The sequence below is a fragment of the Gossypium raimondii genome, chromosome 4 (genome assembly GCF_025698545.1).
Source record: "Gossypium raimondii isolate GPD5lz chromosome 4, ASM2569854v1, whole genome shotgun sequence".
NCBI lineage: Eukaryota > Viridiplantae > Streptophyta > Magnoliopsida > Malvales > Malvaceae > Gossypium > Gossypium raimondii.
The window spans coordinates 3418967-3436478 of record NC_068568.1 but is presented as its reverse complement, the minus strand read 5'-3'; the positions used below and the strand labels follow the sequence as shown (position 1 = coordinate 3436478).

General features: G+C 28.7%; 1 protein-coding gene across 2 annotated transcripts; it reads right to left on the bottom strand.

The window, feature by feature from the left end:
• Nucleotides 1-11568: 11568 nt before the first annotated feature.
• Nucleotides 11569-12388, bottom strand: LOC105778829 (dirigent protein 22). 2 transcript variants are annotated; one of them, XM_052629906.1, is made up of 2 exons: nucleotides 12153-12388; nucleotides 11569-12068 (listed from the first exon to the last, which is right to left on the bottom strand). In XM_052629906.1, the coding sequence occupies exons 1-2, from the start codon at nucleotides 12268-12270 to the stop codon at nucleotides 11662-11664; spliced, it is 525 nt and encodes a 174-aa protein (XP_052485866.1). In that variant the 5' UTR covers nucleotides 12271-12388; the 3' UTR covers nucleotides 11569-11661. The 2 variants fall into 2 exon arrangements, with proteins under 2 accessions (XP_052485866.1, XP_012458041.1); XM_012602587.2 differs by having other exon boundaries at nucleotides 11569-12370.
• Between the last annotated feature and the right edge of the window lie 5124 nt (nucleotides 12389-17512).

Sequence of the window (17512 nt, the reverse complement as noted above, 5' to 3'; positions counted from 1 at the left end):
TTTTCTTTAAAAAAATTTTCAAATATATATAATTTCAAATTTATGTGCTCTAACATGGAATTAGTAATACTGCAACAATATTTTAATTTGGGATGTTTAGTTTTTTTAATTTAACTCGAACAATTTTACTCGGTTCGACTCGACTTGAATTTCATTTAATACGAATCGATTCGAAAAAAATTCAAATCAAGTTAGAATAATAAAATAAAACTCGTGAACTCAATTAACTCAAAAAATTTTGACTTACTTCAATAAAAGAAAAGGTATTAGCTGAATCCATCATAGCCGACAATATTTTGTAGGGTCCTTTTATTAGCCTCACCGTCTATGTGTGTCAATACTAAGATGGCATATACCATTGTCTTGAGTTGGCTTGCTGCTCGCTATGCTTTATTGGTACTTGAGTATTAGGTTAATATTTCTTTTTATAAATTTATTTATTTTTAAACATCTTTTTATTTTTATTTTCTTTATTAATGGTTGTCATATGTTATAATACGAGGCTGTCACAGTTCGTTGTATTATTAGCTATCCGTGTCACATGATTATATTCTAACGATGCCATAGCAAAAGTACTAAATTATATGACAAATTTCAAGTTCAGATATCAATTAGGTTAATAAAGGTTTAGATATCAACAAAATACTAGGGACCAAGTTTAAGGGCTGTTTATATGTTCTTATGCGACGTAAATTATATTAAACTAAAATATTTATATATGAATATGCAACTTTATGATATTAAAATTTAAGGTAAATTATACAAATGGTCACCAACGTTATCGAGTTGTTGCACTATGATAATTCATTTGTTAATTGTTGTTAAAGGAGAATCCGTACCACTTTTATAACTTCAACAGTTCTTTATAACAATCTCATAACTATGGTGGTCAGTTTCGTACCAACCCTAGTCGTGTTAGTCGGTACGTATTGTTTTAGTACTAAAGTATAACAAGCAATATATTTTTTCACACTGGTGAAAATTTTAGTCCGTATCGGTTGCACCGGTCGGTGCATAAATAATATTAAAAATATAAATTTTTAGCTATTTGCTAAAGACTTAATTAGAATGTATTGACCGATCGAAAAACTACAATAAAAAGTAAGGTTTAACATTTTAAATTTTAAAGTTTTTTTCTAGTACATATTTTCACTTTTAAAATATAATTAAAAAAACTCAACTTACCTTATTATTAAAGAAAAACCTCCGCTTACCCTTTAGCTTTTTTTCTTGTTAATTCTGATTTATTGAATGATTAATTTTATTTGTAGAATTTATTGATAAGTATTTTATATAATTTATAGATATTTTTATTTAAAATTTTAGCATCATTTATTTTATATTTGTAAATATTTTATATATATTAAATATTTTTAAAAACATCAATAAATTTAAAATGATACACAAAAGGTACTAACATATACCGGTTTCAATAGGAAAACGATGTATCCACCGATGTAATTCTAACTATCTTGCTCATAACTATAAACCAAAATGTGGCAAAATTAACATGCCACAAACTTGTCATTACTCCCTTAACAATAATTAATAAATAAGTGACTATAATATAATAAATTAATAATATTAATTACTATTACACAACTTTTAAAAATATAATTTTTCATAAAAATGATTGAAAAATCATAAAAGATTATAAAAAATAGAAAAAATAGAAAAAATATTAAATATTAAATATTAAAAAATATATATGAAAATTGATATAAACTTGTAAAAATTATAAAAAATCATAAAAACTTAATCTGGATTGAATCAATCGGTTGCATCGATTAAACCGAAATCAGCAAGGGTATTGATCCAGAGAAAGCCATTAGATTGGTTGACCTAAGAACTGAACAGTTGAACAATTATTTTATATTTTTAATATATATATCTATATATTATCTTTAATGTTTTATTTAATTGAACTAGACGAACTGACAAATCGAAAGCATGACCGGTTCGATCACCGGTCCAGTTCTGAAAACCTTGGTTAGAATATTCATTCTAACATATGATAATAGTTGGATAATAAAATTTTGTTTTGATAAAAGTATTAAAAAATAAAAAAAAATTGTTTCAACCGCCTTGTTCCCGAGTCAACCGGTCTAGTAGCTTTTCTTGAACCGGTACCCTTGTCGATTTTGAGTTAATTGGTCCAATTCAAATTATTATGATTTTTTTATAATTTTTATTATTTTATATCGTTTTTAATATTTTAATATTTTTATAATTTTATTCTTTTAAAGAATTCTAATACATTTTTAAAATTTTAAATAAGTTTTATTAGTGTTATAAAACTTTTTTATATTTATTAGATTTTTATATTTTATAATTTTTTAATATAATTTTTATAGTTTTAATAAGTTGATGTAATTTTAATTTTTTTAATTTTTATTATTTTTAATCATTTTATAGGAAAACTATTAGATTAAACCATAAATTTCATGTGTCACTATCTGATTGATTTTTTAATTTATTTTAACAATCAACATGGTTAATGACAGAAACCATTAACGAGGAGGTTTAATTGATTATTGAGGGCGAAATTAATATATTGGCTTAATTGATTTTTTAAGGGCTTTTTTGACATATAAGCCTAATTATTATTTTTTGTATTTTTCATGTCCGGTTTACCATCTATATTCGGAGTTTGTGATTGCTTGTCTCAACAATATCATCTTCAAGATTCAAATCGTATTCTCTCTTTACAAATATAATATATTTTATCATCACACACAATATTTTTAGTATAAAATCTATTTTTTAATAAAAAAGAACAATGAAAGTGGCCGCGTACATATCGCGGGGAAAGAGAAAAAAGTGCGGATACCGCGTAGCACCCGATCCATTATTCTGACGTATTTCGAATCTCCTCTGCCTTTAGCAGTTTTTTCGAATAAGAAGTTTTGAACACAAAAAGGTTGGACTTAGTAGAAAAGTAGATTTTTTAAAAAATTACTGTGAAATCATACGCACATTTTTTTCTTTAAAAAAATATTCCACTGAAAAATTGTTTTAATATTTTTAAGTTTTGTCGATTGAGCCTTAACTCAATTGGCATGACATTGTTGGCAACGTAGGAGGACGTGGGTTCGAGTGTGCTGAAGTGCATTATCTTCTTATTTACGGGTTGAGGAGGGGTTATGGATAATTCTAAGCATTGTGTCAAAAGAAACAGATATCAGAACCTATAATAAAATTGTTAAAAAGAATTTTTAAGTTTCAATTATGAAAAATAATAAAATTTATTTCAGTGAATGGTTAAAACTTTTTAACAGTAATAGATTACTTTTTTAAAGAAAAACTTTTGTTTGAGTTATTAGATTATAATTTTAATCACAAAAATATTCTTTTATGAAATTAATATTGTGTTTGCAATAAAAATATAAATCGTAATTGTTTGAAAAATATTTGGTACAATCGTTAGTGAAGTTTTTAAACTCTATAAATATAATTAAGGGGTTGACAAATGTCCTATAAGAGTATAGTAAAATATTAAAAATAAATATTAAAAAGAAAACAAATTATTAATACTGCTTGTGAAATAAAAAAAAATACAATACCAATATTCCAAATATTAACCGTAATTATTTTTAGCTTAAAGCTATACTAGTAATAATTTTAAACATGTATTTTACAACAATTTTTTTTACTTTTCAAAATTTGAATTTATTCGTAAACAATCCATGATTCTAACAAAAGTTGCTCCTGATGTGATTCCGGTCACATCATGTGATTCGTCTCAAAGGTCTTGAGATTGGACCACGCTCAAAAGGCCCAAATGCAAGATGAAAACGTTCAAAGCCCATGCAATGTTTGCATGTGAACTTTTAAAGGCCCAAACCGTCCATCTTTAATTATTTCTACAACTTTTGTTTTTAAAATATAATGGTGTCTTAATTTTGTCTAAAATAATTTATCAGATTCGTGGACGTTCCTATGAAGAAACACTTATGATACTAGAACTTATGCCTTATCAAGCATGTTATGTAACACCCCTTACCCGTATTCGACGCTGGATTAGGGTACGAGGCATTACTGAAACATACACTTGTAAACATATTAAATCGAGTAATAAAATTTCATTAATTATTAAAAACTTTCAAATTATTAACATGCTTTTATAGTTCTTCACAATATAAATAATGCAACATTTCCTACCAACACAATCGAGATTCCGATAATCATTTCAATACATCTAATAATTGTCATATTACCAATAATAATTCAATTACAATAATAAATCACATATCTATATAATATTCATTACCAAATAGCATTCTCTCCAATTAAAATTATACAAAATATAGTTCATACGAACTTACCGAAGCTAAATTGTAGAAATACCAAAATTTAAGGACATTTTAGTAATTTTCTATTTTCTCAATTTTCACCCAATCTTGATCTAAATTAATATTTCATACAATTTACTAATTTAAATAATAAAATAATTCATGAACAATTTGGTCACTTTGACTTTTTACAAATTTACCCTTAAAGTTTCACATTTGTTCAATTTAGTCCTTGAGCCCAAATCATGCAAATTAACCATTTGAAATGCAAATCCATGCTAACATAATATTCATACATTTATTTTCCTCCTCCTCCTCTCCATTCCACATCCTTAATTTACATAACATGCTATAAATAACATTATCTATAATTTCACTATTTTCTTGTAAATTTATTCAAAGCTGTCCATTTGAGTCATAGTCACTAAATCATTTATATCTTGAGCTACAGAAATCCAAATTAAGATCCGTTAATTTTCCTGAAACTAGACTCACATATCTTCTTGCCATAAAATTTTCATAATTTTTGGTTTAGCGAATAAATACAGTTTATTCTTTAAAGTCATCCCTGTTCTGCTGTCTGACAGTTCCGACCCTTCTTCACTAACAATTAATTATCTCTTTGTACAGAATTGAATGATGTTACCGTTTGTTTCTATTGAAAAGACTCATTAAGGATTTAAAATATAAATTTAAGCCTCTAATTATTTTTTTCCAATTTTGATGATTTTCCAAATTCAGTACAGGGGAACCCGAAATCATTCTGACCTTAACTCACAAAACCTATTATATCTCATGATTTACAATTCTATTGCTTACACCGTTTCTTCTATGAGAAACTAGACTCAATAAGATTTAATTTCATACTTTATTCATCTTCTAATTCAATTCCCACAATTTTTGGTGATTTTTCAAAGTTGACCTTCTGCTGCTGTCCAAACTGTTTTAGTGCAAAATATTGATTACTAAGTTTATAACACTCTTATTTTCTTTCTCTACACTATTTCTCATCACTTTCTCTTATTTTCTCTTCACTAACATACCAAGAACATAAAACCTTATATAATAAAACTCTACATTAACATCAATTTCATACCTTTTCAATAATATCAAACTCAAAAATATTTTGAAATCTTGATGTTCTTACCTTGCTCAATTGATTTCAATCTTTAACTTGATTTTCTCTCTCCTCCAGCTTCTATTTCTTGAATCTAACTTGATATTCTATCTCCCCATAGTCTCCTTGTTATCTTTCTCTCCTGATGGCTATAGAAATTCTTTTGATTTCTAGGTGGAAATGGTAGATTTTTGGTGGAAGGACCAAATTGTAAAGAAAAGAAAGTTTCTTTCTTTTCTTCTCTTCATACGTTGGAATGCATGGGAAGATGATGATTCTTCATCTTTCCTTCCATATATATATATACTAAATAGAATAATACTAAAATAATAAAATATCATTTAAAATTAAATTAAAATACTAATAAACTAATATTTATTTAATTAATATAAAATATCTCCAACATCATCATTATCTTCTAGATTTCTCTCTCTTCTAATTGACCATTTTGCCCTTTACGATCTTTTAAAATTCCATCCTTGAGTCATCACTTAATTTGGTAAAATTGCAATTTAGTCCCTCAAAATTCTTTACCTTTTTCAATTTATACTTTAGCCCCTTAATTTTTGAGTATTTTCTCTTAGGCAACAAAACTTTTCTCACTTTTGCAATTTAATCCTTTCTTGAATTAATATGTCATAATATACTTTCCAATGTTGACATAACTCAATTACTCTTTTATCACTTTATTTCCTTAATTTACCATATCGGGATATTATCTTACTTTCTTACTATAGAAATTTTCGGATATTACAATTTCATAGCTAGTTAACCCTTCTAGCTTCTAGAATTCAAATTCTACATTTTATACAAATAGGTCATTTCCTTAATTAATCACTAATTCGATAAAATTTTCATATCAATATTTTCATGCAACCTTCTTATCATAATGCAACCCATGTCATAATTTTAAAATAAAATTTTCTCGTCGGATTTGTGGTCCCGAACCACTGTTCCACCTAGACCCAAAATCGGGCTGTTACATGTTATCCCATTTTAAAACTGGTTTATTCTATAGCAGCAAATGCTTGTCACAATAGGGGTTTCAATGAAGCGAGTTTAGCCATTACTCAAGCCGCAATAAATGAGGGAACTACTCTGAAAAGACTAAAACCTCAAGCTTGAGGACGGAGTTATCTGATAAAAAGACTCACTTGTCATATAACTATTACATTGAAAGATCTTGAATTTGAACCACTTGACAAATATATGTCGCGCCCAAAACCAAAAAACACCGAATGGCTAGGATGGCTAAAAAAGAGATAAATTAAAAACACAAATATATGTCTTCTGACTTGTTTATAATAAGTTCGTCCTTGTGTATAAGTATGTTACATAGTCTTAGTTATATTAAGATATCATATGCGTGTTAAAGTATCTTTCGTGATTACGCGTGTTGCTATATTGAAGTGTCATATGTTGTTATTTTGGTGTCCTTTGTGCATTTTGATTTGTGCTTCTTTGAAATATTGATCTCACATTCTTTTTATATTTGTTTTGTAGGTTTATTCGGTTGGCCACTTTAAAGTCGAATGCATCACAGGTACATTCAAGGAATCATCAAAATCCATGGGTTTAAGTTCATTTTTCTCGGGCCTCATATTTTTGTTCAAACCCTTTTATTTTCCGAGCGAATTTTCGAACCTAAACAAATAATTTGACTAATAAGTAGATCTATTTTTAACTTAAGATAAATTCCAAATACTTATCGCGTGTATAAATTTATATATATGCCAAATGCTTATTGTAAGCTATAATGTTACACCTCGTTAATATATACATGCCTATATATAGTACCTCATCCATGTACGTATATCACCTCGCCAAAGTTGTATATATTCATTTGCGGAGCTTACCATCATAAGCTTGTCTCAATTGGGTGAATTTTTCGAAATCAAGTAAATAACCCTTTCACGAACATTTCGTGCATCTTTTCATACATTGCATGTTCATATTTCACCTTTAAGGCGTCGTGTAATCATACAACATGACTTTATTTAAAAGTAGTAGACTAATGATAATAACAAATTAACTCCTACAATATACCTTTCCAAGTGTTTAAAAATTCAAATGTGCACAATTTTTTTCATAACCAAACAAATCTCACCCTATACAAATCTTTCCAGTGTGCAATTCGATCGGATCCATTGGTTCGTAGAGCTATTTATTCGATTACAGACATTTTTGGAACACCTCTAACGGAGAGATAAAAAGTCAATTTTGAAAGAAGAACTTGCATCAATATCTCAATTTCAATTCAAACATGGGTTTGATTCACACTCCATGTTCTAAGAAATATTTACCATCCGAAAAGTGGAAAAAACGGAGTCTTTGTCTAAAGAAATGTGTTGAGAAAGGGTGGATGTATAGAACCTTTTAACGAGACTCTCAAAACGGAATCTATTCCAAACATATATGTCATGGTTCCTTGTTTCAACAGGGTACAAATATCTAAATTTAATATTTTTAGATACTTTTTCAGATCCTATTGTCGATACGTGACACAGATATTTCATCAATAATTTACTTTTTTATCTCGAGTAAGATTCCTTCTATTAGGAGCAATTGTTATATATAAATAAATCTCCCAATAAGACCCACCCGATGATAGTCACCACTCTAGCAGCACCTAGGTGACTCTTCTGATTGAGGAAAAGAAAGTGGACATATTTACAATGAACTGTCCTCTCTCTCCACCAAGTGAACAACCTTAACCATGGTCTTTCACTTCAATAGTTCACAAATTGTGTGAAACACACCTTCACAAAATAATTTAAAACTCTTAATTATAAATATATAATCATGTTCCTGAAATGATGAAAAAAATTTCCTATATGTATATACCTGTTGAACTTTTTCAAACTGAAGCAAGGCTAGCACATGGCTAAAGTTTATCATCTTTAAGCATGTGTTTTGAGTATTACATAAATACACCATAAAAATGATTGAATGATGTTATTAACTTTTGTATTTAATATTACATTTTGAATGGTATATATATATATATATATACTAGAAGTCAAATTGTATTTTGCTCGCTTTATAAAAAATAGATAAATTAATTCATGTATATTAGATCAAAGAGCAAATTGATCATTGGGTAAAAATTTCATCCTCTCTCTGTTATTTCGTTAGTTATGTCTGCTTTTAACGGTATAAATAAATGAATTTCTTAATAGAAAGAACTAATTTACCCTTTAATTTAATATACATTGATTAATTTACCTATTTTCTTAGTAAAAAGACATAATACAATTTAACTATAATATAAAAGTCTTCATTATACTTTTACCTCATAAAATCTATTTTAACAACTCGATATAAATACCAAGACTAAATTTGAACATATAATCTCAAATTTTAAATTATTTTAACATTTTTGCGGAATCTCTTTTTTACCATTAAACTAATATTTTAATTTTAAATTCAAATAAAATATACATTCACTTTTAGATGAGAATAGTATAAGCTTGACTTTAATCAAAACTAAAGAAAGGGACATGTAGTGGTGGCAATCATGAAAGTCTGCTAATCATATTATAAATTAATAATTTAAATAGAAAATAAAACTAAATGTTTCAGATTTTATAAAATATGATTTATTAAGTAAATTAAAATATCTTAAATTTTGGAGACGATTCACTTTGTAGGTTGAAAAATTGTATGTTGCGATGAAATTAGGGTTAAAAGAGTCAGATGAATTAGTTGAGAAAGATCCCCTCCTCTCATGGGTGAGAGAAGGTTTATATAGGTGGATCTAATGCGACACATAGCTGTCTTTGGTTGGTCAATTGATCTGTTCAACAACTTCTAATAGATCAGTAACATGACATTGCTTAAGTCGTAAGATACGTAAGTAATAAGTGATGATTGTCTTACTAAATTGGTATATTTGTCAAAGATGATTACTTGCGTATTTTCCACATTTGATTAAACATATCCTATAACGAAAATAAACTGATTGAAGTAACCAATAATATATGGAATTCAATATTAGTGGAATTTATTGATATATAAGTATAAATAAACCATCTAAATAATATTTTATATAAAAATCAATACCAAGTTGAATCCGATTAATTACTCAAAGTCAATTCTTTAGTTTGTGCTAACCCATGTGATAGCCACCAAGCCATAATGATGTATTGCGGCTACTACCAGCCAACGGAGGCAGCTTTGACGACTACTGTTATAACGCTGGTCACAACTCACCAACCACAGAAATGTTACAATCTACTATGTTTCCATGTTGAAAATTTTAATATTCTTTGAGTACAAGGTTACTCCTTAGTTTTAATTGATTCATAGTTATTACGAAAATCTTTGAATATGTGACAGTCATAGGTGAAGCGAGTAAAAGAAGTGTCGATATTTATCATTCGATTCTTAACTCTTTTCTTCACATTTTTTTGTCAAGATTTAATAGACTACCAGTTCGGATGACCCTTTATCACAACGTTCTCTTTGTTCAAGAATTATTCAGAATCAGCATAAGGACATGATTGGAGGAGCTGCTATTGTTCAAAGGTCTAACAGTTTCCAAAGCTTCAAATTTGCTTAAATCTCACAATATTGATCAACATCATTGAGTGCACTGAAAACTTTAACCAACTTTGGAAGACGCCAAAATTTTCTTTTAATATGTCAACATTAGACACCAATTAGCAAACAATTATGAATTAAAGAAATAAACGATATAGTGTATTACGACTTACGAGTGCTTCCAAAGCTTTCTTTATTTTTTCATGATTATATATAATTGTTCTAGATTTTATATAAAAATATATTATAATATGATTTTTTTTTTTTAAATTCCCTTTCCCATGCCTTGTCGCTGTCACGTAAGTGTTGAAACATTTAAGACTTGTTTGGGCAAGTTGAAATGGGCTAGTCCTCCCTAGCTTGGACCAATCAATGGCTATTAATCATGGACCATTTTCTGCTAGTCCAAGCCGAACGTAGCCTACAATGACCACCCTGTTATTTTGTTGTGCGCTTCCAAAACTTATAGGATATAAAAATGCAAAGAGAAAAGAATAGGGGATTGGGGGGAGCGACTATAATTAATTTAATAAAAACTAAAATCATTGTTAATAAGTTCATGGTTTAACTAGAAAATAGTCTTGAGAATAAAATTTTTAAAGCTGAAAATATTATTTTCCAGTTTTTCCTTCTGATAATCGCGGAGGAGAATAGGGTTGTTTGGGATCAAACCCATTCTTGTATACCTACAACATAATGTTGTTGTCACTAAACCAATAGATTATTGACATTTTTGGGTTTTATTTTATATTTATTTTGAGTTCAAATTTTATAATATGTAAATCCTATTTTAATTTATCCTAACGATGTAACGGTAAGATGACGAAGCACGTTAAATTAATATTTCAAACCAAAATTTTAGGTTAATTTATAAAATGGATCCCATATTTTTTCATTTTGGGTATTTTTTTTCTTTTATGTTTTTTTAATTTTATTTTTTCTTTATTTTCCATTATCTTCTGCTTCTCCCTCTATTTTTTTTCCCTTCTCCATTTCTTTTAACCTAGTTTTTCTATATTTTCCATTTGTTAAAGCTAGTGCCTATACTTTTGTTTTTTTCGAGTGAGGTGAGCTTAAGGAAATTTTAACAAATGGAAAACATAGAAAAACTATGTCAAAAGAAATGAAGAAGGGGGGAAAACAAAGGGAGAAGCAAAAGAGAATGAAAAATAAAGTAAAAAAAGAAAGTTAAAAGAACATAAAAGAAAAAAATTAATTTACTCAAAATGAAAAAATATAGAGACCCGTCAGCTATTTAACATAAAATTGCTTAACCTAAAAATTTCGTTTGAAATGATGATTTAACGTATCGCATCAGCTTACTGTTACATCATTAATGTCAATTAACGGCTCAGTGACTAAAATGTTACAACATGATAACATAAGTGACTAAAATGTAACTTGAGGCAAACAAAAGTGACTATTTTGATAATTTACCCTATTTTAAAATTATAAATATAGAATTCAAAATCGATTAATTTAATTAATTCGATTTTGGTTTTTTCATAACTGAAACTAAATTAATATTTTAATTTAATCTGAATTTCAAAATTAATTTTAAACCGAATTGATAAAGCTTAATCTGAAAATTCAAAATCAATCTTTACACCCCACTAATATATAAATAAAACATTTTATCATAGTAAATTAATATAACGAAGCTCAAAATCATAAATTATTAAATGTAAGCAAAGAAATTAAGGTTGATCATCATCTATAATGGAATACAAAAACATTATACTCCACAATAGCACGGGCTTGATTGATTGATTGAGTCCTCACCTGAGCATAGCCACGTGCAAATCGGAAAACGCCGCTCCCACCGACAATCGGTATCTCTCGCGCGGTGGAAAGAACCTCATTTCGCCCCAAAACACTGAGGGTGCTACCATTGTATTTGCCTTCCGTGAAAGCAAAATTAGTCACCATTAACAAGCTTAATTCACCTTGCGATGCGACTGTATATGTTCCCTGTGCTTTTCCCACCGTTTTGGAGTTGATGTCGGGCTCAATTGTCAAAGGGTCATCGATGACATATACATCTCCGAACATAAACTGTGAGGAACGATTGGTCGATGGTTTTCCGTCTACGACACGAATCCCAGTAATGTTTTTGCCTGAAAGTACGTCGTGTAAGTAGAAGTGAAGGTGGGATAACTTTTCTCGCTTGAGCCCTAGTGATGATGGAGATATGTATTTACCGAAAAGCTCGGAATATCCATAGGCAACTGTGAGTCTTGAGAAGGAGGTGATGATGGTGATGAAGAAGAGGATGAGGAAGATGATGAAGCTTTGGGTTTTCAGCACTGATGCCACCATTGTCGGATTGGATCACTAGTAGGTAGATAGTTCAAGACGAAGGGGGAGTTATTTATGCTTTAAAATACATACCTAACATGATGCAAATTATAATACAAAAATAACCAAGCCATTGACATTTGATGCTCTATTTTGGCTCTGCTTGACCTTTTGATATTGATGTTTGGATTATTAATTACTGAACTTTGGCATCATCCTTCAATTCAAATGCAAAAAAGAAAAGAATTTGGGATTGAATTGAAAATTGGTTGAATTAATGATATACAATGAAAATAATCAAATCATTTTGATTATAAATGGAAAATTGGAGATTAAAAAGAACCAGCTAAAAATCGATTGTTAAATAAGTTTTTCGAAAATAATTAAAAAATCAATTAAACCCCTCGACGAACAGTGCACTCAATTGAGCCTTTTGAATCATGATTTGTCATGGGCTTCAACAACAACAACAAAAAAAAAAAAAAAGGAATTCAAGAAACTTAATTAGATACAAATCATGATGCAAAAGACTCAATTGGATGTACTTTTCATTAAGGGGTTTAATTAATTTTTTAATTATTTTCAGAAGGCTTATTTAACATTTTAGCCTTTTATTTTTATCAATTTTTTTTCCATTATATTTTAGGGTGGCAGAGCCAAAAAAATTTTTGAAGCGGAATTAAATTGTACATTTTTACGATAGCAAAAATATAATTTCACCATTTTAATAGTCAGAAAATTTCTCGCTTGAGAAGATATATATGTATTTGCCGAAAATCTCAGAATTCAACCGACATTTGGCAATGATGGTGATAAAGAAGAGAAGGAAGATGATGAAGCTATGTATTTTGAGCATTGAGGACGCCATACTAGCACATAAGTGATAGTTGAAGAGTTGAAAAACAATGGGGGTATTTATTTTTAAAATGCACACTTAACATGATGCAATTTATAATACCAAGAGTATCCCACCACGGCATTGACATCTGATGTATCTGTTTTTCACCGTCTTTGAGTACCTTTTATTTCTTAATATAGTTATTGATATATATATACATCATCAATTAGTTTATTTTGACATTTTCTAAACATAAATATTTCCAGACATTATTTGAACCAAATATTAAAATTCAAATGTTGTAGCATCATTGTCAAGCACGTCAAATCACCGACAACCACGTTGAATTTAGCTGTACGAAAAATTAAAAATTATTAGTCTTCTAAACACTCAAAAATTTCACTAGATAATATTCTTTTGTTTTTTAATTTTTTTTGTGCCTAGTAACTTTATATTAGTTAGTATTTATAGTGATGATTCCCCATAAAAGACCACCAACTATACATCTCACTATTACACACACCGAGATGCGAAAATGGTGGACAACAAAACATGGGTCATTCCCACGAACCAAAACATGAAAAAACTTTTAAAATTAAAATTAAATATTTGTATTAAAATTAAGCGGAATTAATTGATGAATCAAAACACAAACACATAAATAAAATGCTAGGACGCAATTACTAAATCGATCCCCATAACGAGGCCACATTCATGGATGCAAATTATCTACCTCCTACATTAGGAACAATATTAAGGCCTTGTAAAAGACCACAATGCGTTTATTTGCGACCAAAAGCCGAAGAAACAAGTAATTGTTGGGGATTCTACTTAAATACCACTTTTAGTTTGAATAGAATTAATCCCGAATCATAAATTTGTGCGTATGCTTATGAAAATTACGTATTTAGAACACAGTCGTGTGTTTTAAAATAACATATAATAAATAATGAAATTTATGGTTTGAAATTAATTAATAATAACACATGCAAGATGTACGTTATTAAAATAAAAAAATGAGATTAAATTTTGAGTAAAATAAAATTTAAACACGTAAATACATCAGATTAAGAGTAGTAAATACACGCAATTATTTATCGTGGTGTAGTGATAAAGAACTTGTTTATAAATCCTTTGAACATGTATTTGACCTTAAATATGTTAATTTTAATTTATTTTTTAACCATTATATAAAAGTATATAAAAACAAAATTACCATCAAAAAAATAATAGCATTCATTTAATAGAAAGGGAAAATTAGTTTTTTTCTCAACTGAGTTGGTACTTGGTTAACCTGTACCAACTCAGTCAAAAGTTTAAATAATTGTAACGACCCAAAAGTTAGTAGTGTCGAAAAATGCGGTTTTAGGACCTCGTTTCCATAAACCGAGCTTGTAAATATTAAATTAAAATATTTACGAAGTTCATATAATAGAATATTAAATTTTGGTCCTTCAATTTTGCCTATTAATTGCTTAATTTCGGTATAGGGATTAAATTGTAAAAATTTATCACTATGGATTTTAATCGCCAAAGACTTAAGGACTTAAATTGCAATTAAACTAAGGTCTAATTATACAAATAAACCATTATAAAATGAGTATAGTGCCCGGTTATTGTTATTATTATTATTATTAAAAGTTATAATTAAATTATAAAATGTAAATATTAAACAAAAACAAGTGGACATAAAGAGAATTCATTTTTTCTTTCTTCTTCATCAACACCGAATATTCAAGATGAAGAAACCAAGAATCGGCCTTTAAGGGTTTCTAGTTTTAACAATAAATTGGTACGTGCAATTAGGTCATTTTCTTGTAATCTTTATATTTTTGAGGTCATGGGAGGTTGATTTATCTAGTCCATATACCAATTTGTAAAAATGTTAAAGTTTTTGAAAGTTTTAATTGTTGATTTCTTGAAGTTTTAGGTGTTAAATTGATAGATTTTAAGCTTAGATATGAAAAATGACTAAATTATAAAACTTAATTAATAGTTTCGTGCATTAGGAACCAAACTGAATAAAATGTAAAATTGACCATAGGAATGAGAAATAGGAGATCCCTAATGGGAAATAGTGAAATCGGATTTCAATTTGGAGCTTTAAATTGGAAGTTATGTTTGTCTTGGTTTTAGGGACTAAATTGAATAAATTGCAAAATATGTATGATTTTCAAAATTAATGTGGTTTGATATGGAATTTGATATTGTATTATGATTGAATTATTATTCGTAGCTAAATACGACATAAGATTATCGAAAGGGAAAAGAAAAGTGAGAGCCGACTACGAGTGACGCGAGCTTTCGATTTGTATTTCTATGATCCAATTCAATTTAATTATTGTGTATTCATGTTAAATTACATGATTTAGTTATGAGGTAAGTATATAATATTTGTATGAGTTAAGATGAGATGTTTGATATGGTATACCAAGATAGAGGATTAAATTGAATAGAATAGAAAGTTGCATGGCTTATTTGATATATATAATTGATATGAAATTGGGTTGAGATATTTTATATACGGTACTGTAAAGGTTAACTAATAATGAATTGAGATTGATGGATTGTGAATTGAACATATAATGACATTGGAAATAGGTTGCCTATTAAATGTACAGGTTATACTTCGATTCATCCAATGATACAGTGTATGTGCTAGTATAATTGATTTGGCTTGTCCGATGATGCACTGTGTGTGCCAATATAATTGCTTCGGCTTGTCCGATGACGCACTATGTGTGCCAATATATTTCCTTCAGTTTATCCGATGATGCACTATGGTGCCAAATTGGGATATAGGTTGGCTAATTTGTATATCCGTCTTGAAATGTGACTAAGGTTAACTGGATTATATAAACATGATTTGGCTAGGTTGTATGGTAGATTGAAATGAAATATGAATTGATTTGGTATATTTGCTTACATATGAATTATGATATTTGATAGCATGTGAAAGACCATGCGAATTAGCTAGAAAAGAGCCTTGGGGGTCGATTGAGTATTTACGAGCCAACAGACTCAAAAATGATTAAATTGATGAGATGAAATTAAATATGTAAATCGATGAATGTGTGTATATATATATATGAGTATATGCTTATAGATGGTGATATGAAATAACCAAATGAATCGATCACTAAGCCTATGTTACAATTTGGTAATACAAATTAGTTTAATAATAAACTTGAATTGATTATTTGTATTTGAATAACATTTATGTTAGATTGATTTGATTTATAGAAATACCACTGAGTTTTATCACTTGGCGTGCGATTTGTTTTTCTGTACGTAGGTTAGGTCCCAAACGAGATCCCGAACATCGACTTCAGCATCCAGTCAAAATCTCGGACTCGATAATGTTTGTATAAATCTCTTTTGTTGGTTATAAGGAATGTACCTAGGTTGAGTCAGATTTGGTATACAAAGTTTTGTGTATATGCACTTAGAGTTTAATGATTAATGTTAGAATTTGGTTAAATGCATATAGCTTGTAATAGAGTTAAAGTTAGTTTGATATGAAATGGTATATATATATATATATGAACTTGGTGAAATAGGCAAGTATGTAAATGATTTAAATGCCTTGCATTAGGTAAATGGGTTGTAGGCGATAAGGTATTGGCCTAACGTTAGAAAAGGCATTAGTTTGCATAACCTGATGTTAATATGTTGCAAATATGAGATGATTATAATGGTTATATGTTTAGGAACTGGTTCGGAAAATTTCAGGTTGCTAAACAAAGAAAAATTGCAGAAATAGTATGTGATGTTGCAACGTTAAACGTATGCCCTCACAACGAGAAATGACCTATAATGTCACAGTGAGACGAGGAACTCCCTCATGTCGCAACATCAAACCTGTACTTTGAATTCTTTACAATTCAGTCCTGATTCGGTCTCAGGTTAGCATTAGAGCTTTCGTAAGCTCGCATAAGACGCATAAATGGTTTTTTTATTGTAATATTTGTTTATGATATTTTTATTTATATGTCCAACGATATGAATTTTATTTAAATTTGATTGAAGTTGCTCCAACAATAAATGTGACACCTTATAGCTCGAACTTGACTATCAGTCGAGTATGAGATGTTATAATAATAGTATAGATTAGCACGTCTCCCCATCATTTCAAAAAATTAGGTTCAAAATTTGATTATATTATTTATAATATATATAAGTTTTTGAGATAATATAATTTTTTGTCCTTGAACTTTGCAAATAGGTCCATTTTGGTACATGTACTTGAACTGGGCAACTAGATTCATTTTGGTCCCTGAACATGGACTCTGTCAAGATTTGATGATGTGGCCAATGTTCTTAAAATATGACTAGATTGGACCAAGAACCGATCAGTATACTAGTTCAAACAAATTGAATTGGTAACTACTCGAAACGGGTAAAAATTGAAAACTAGGACAAAAA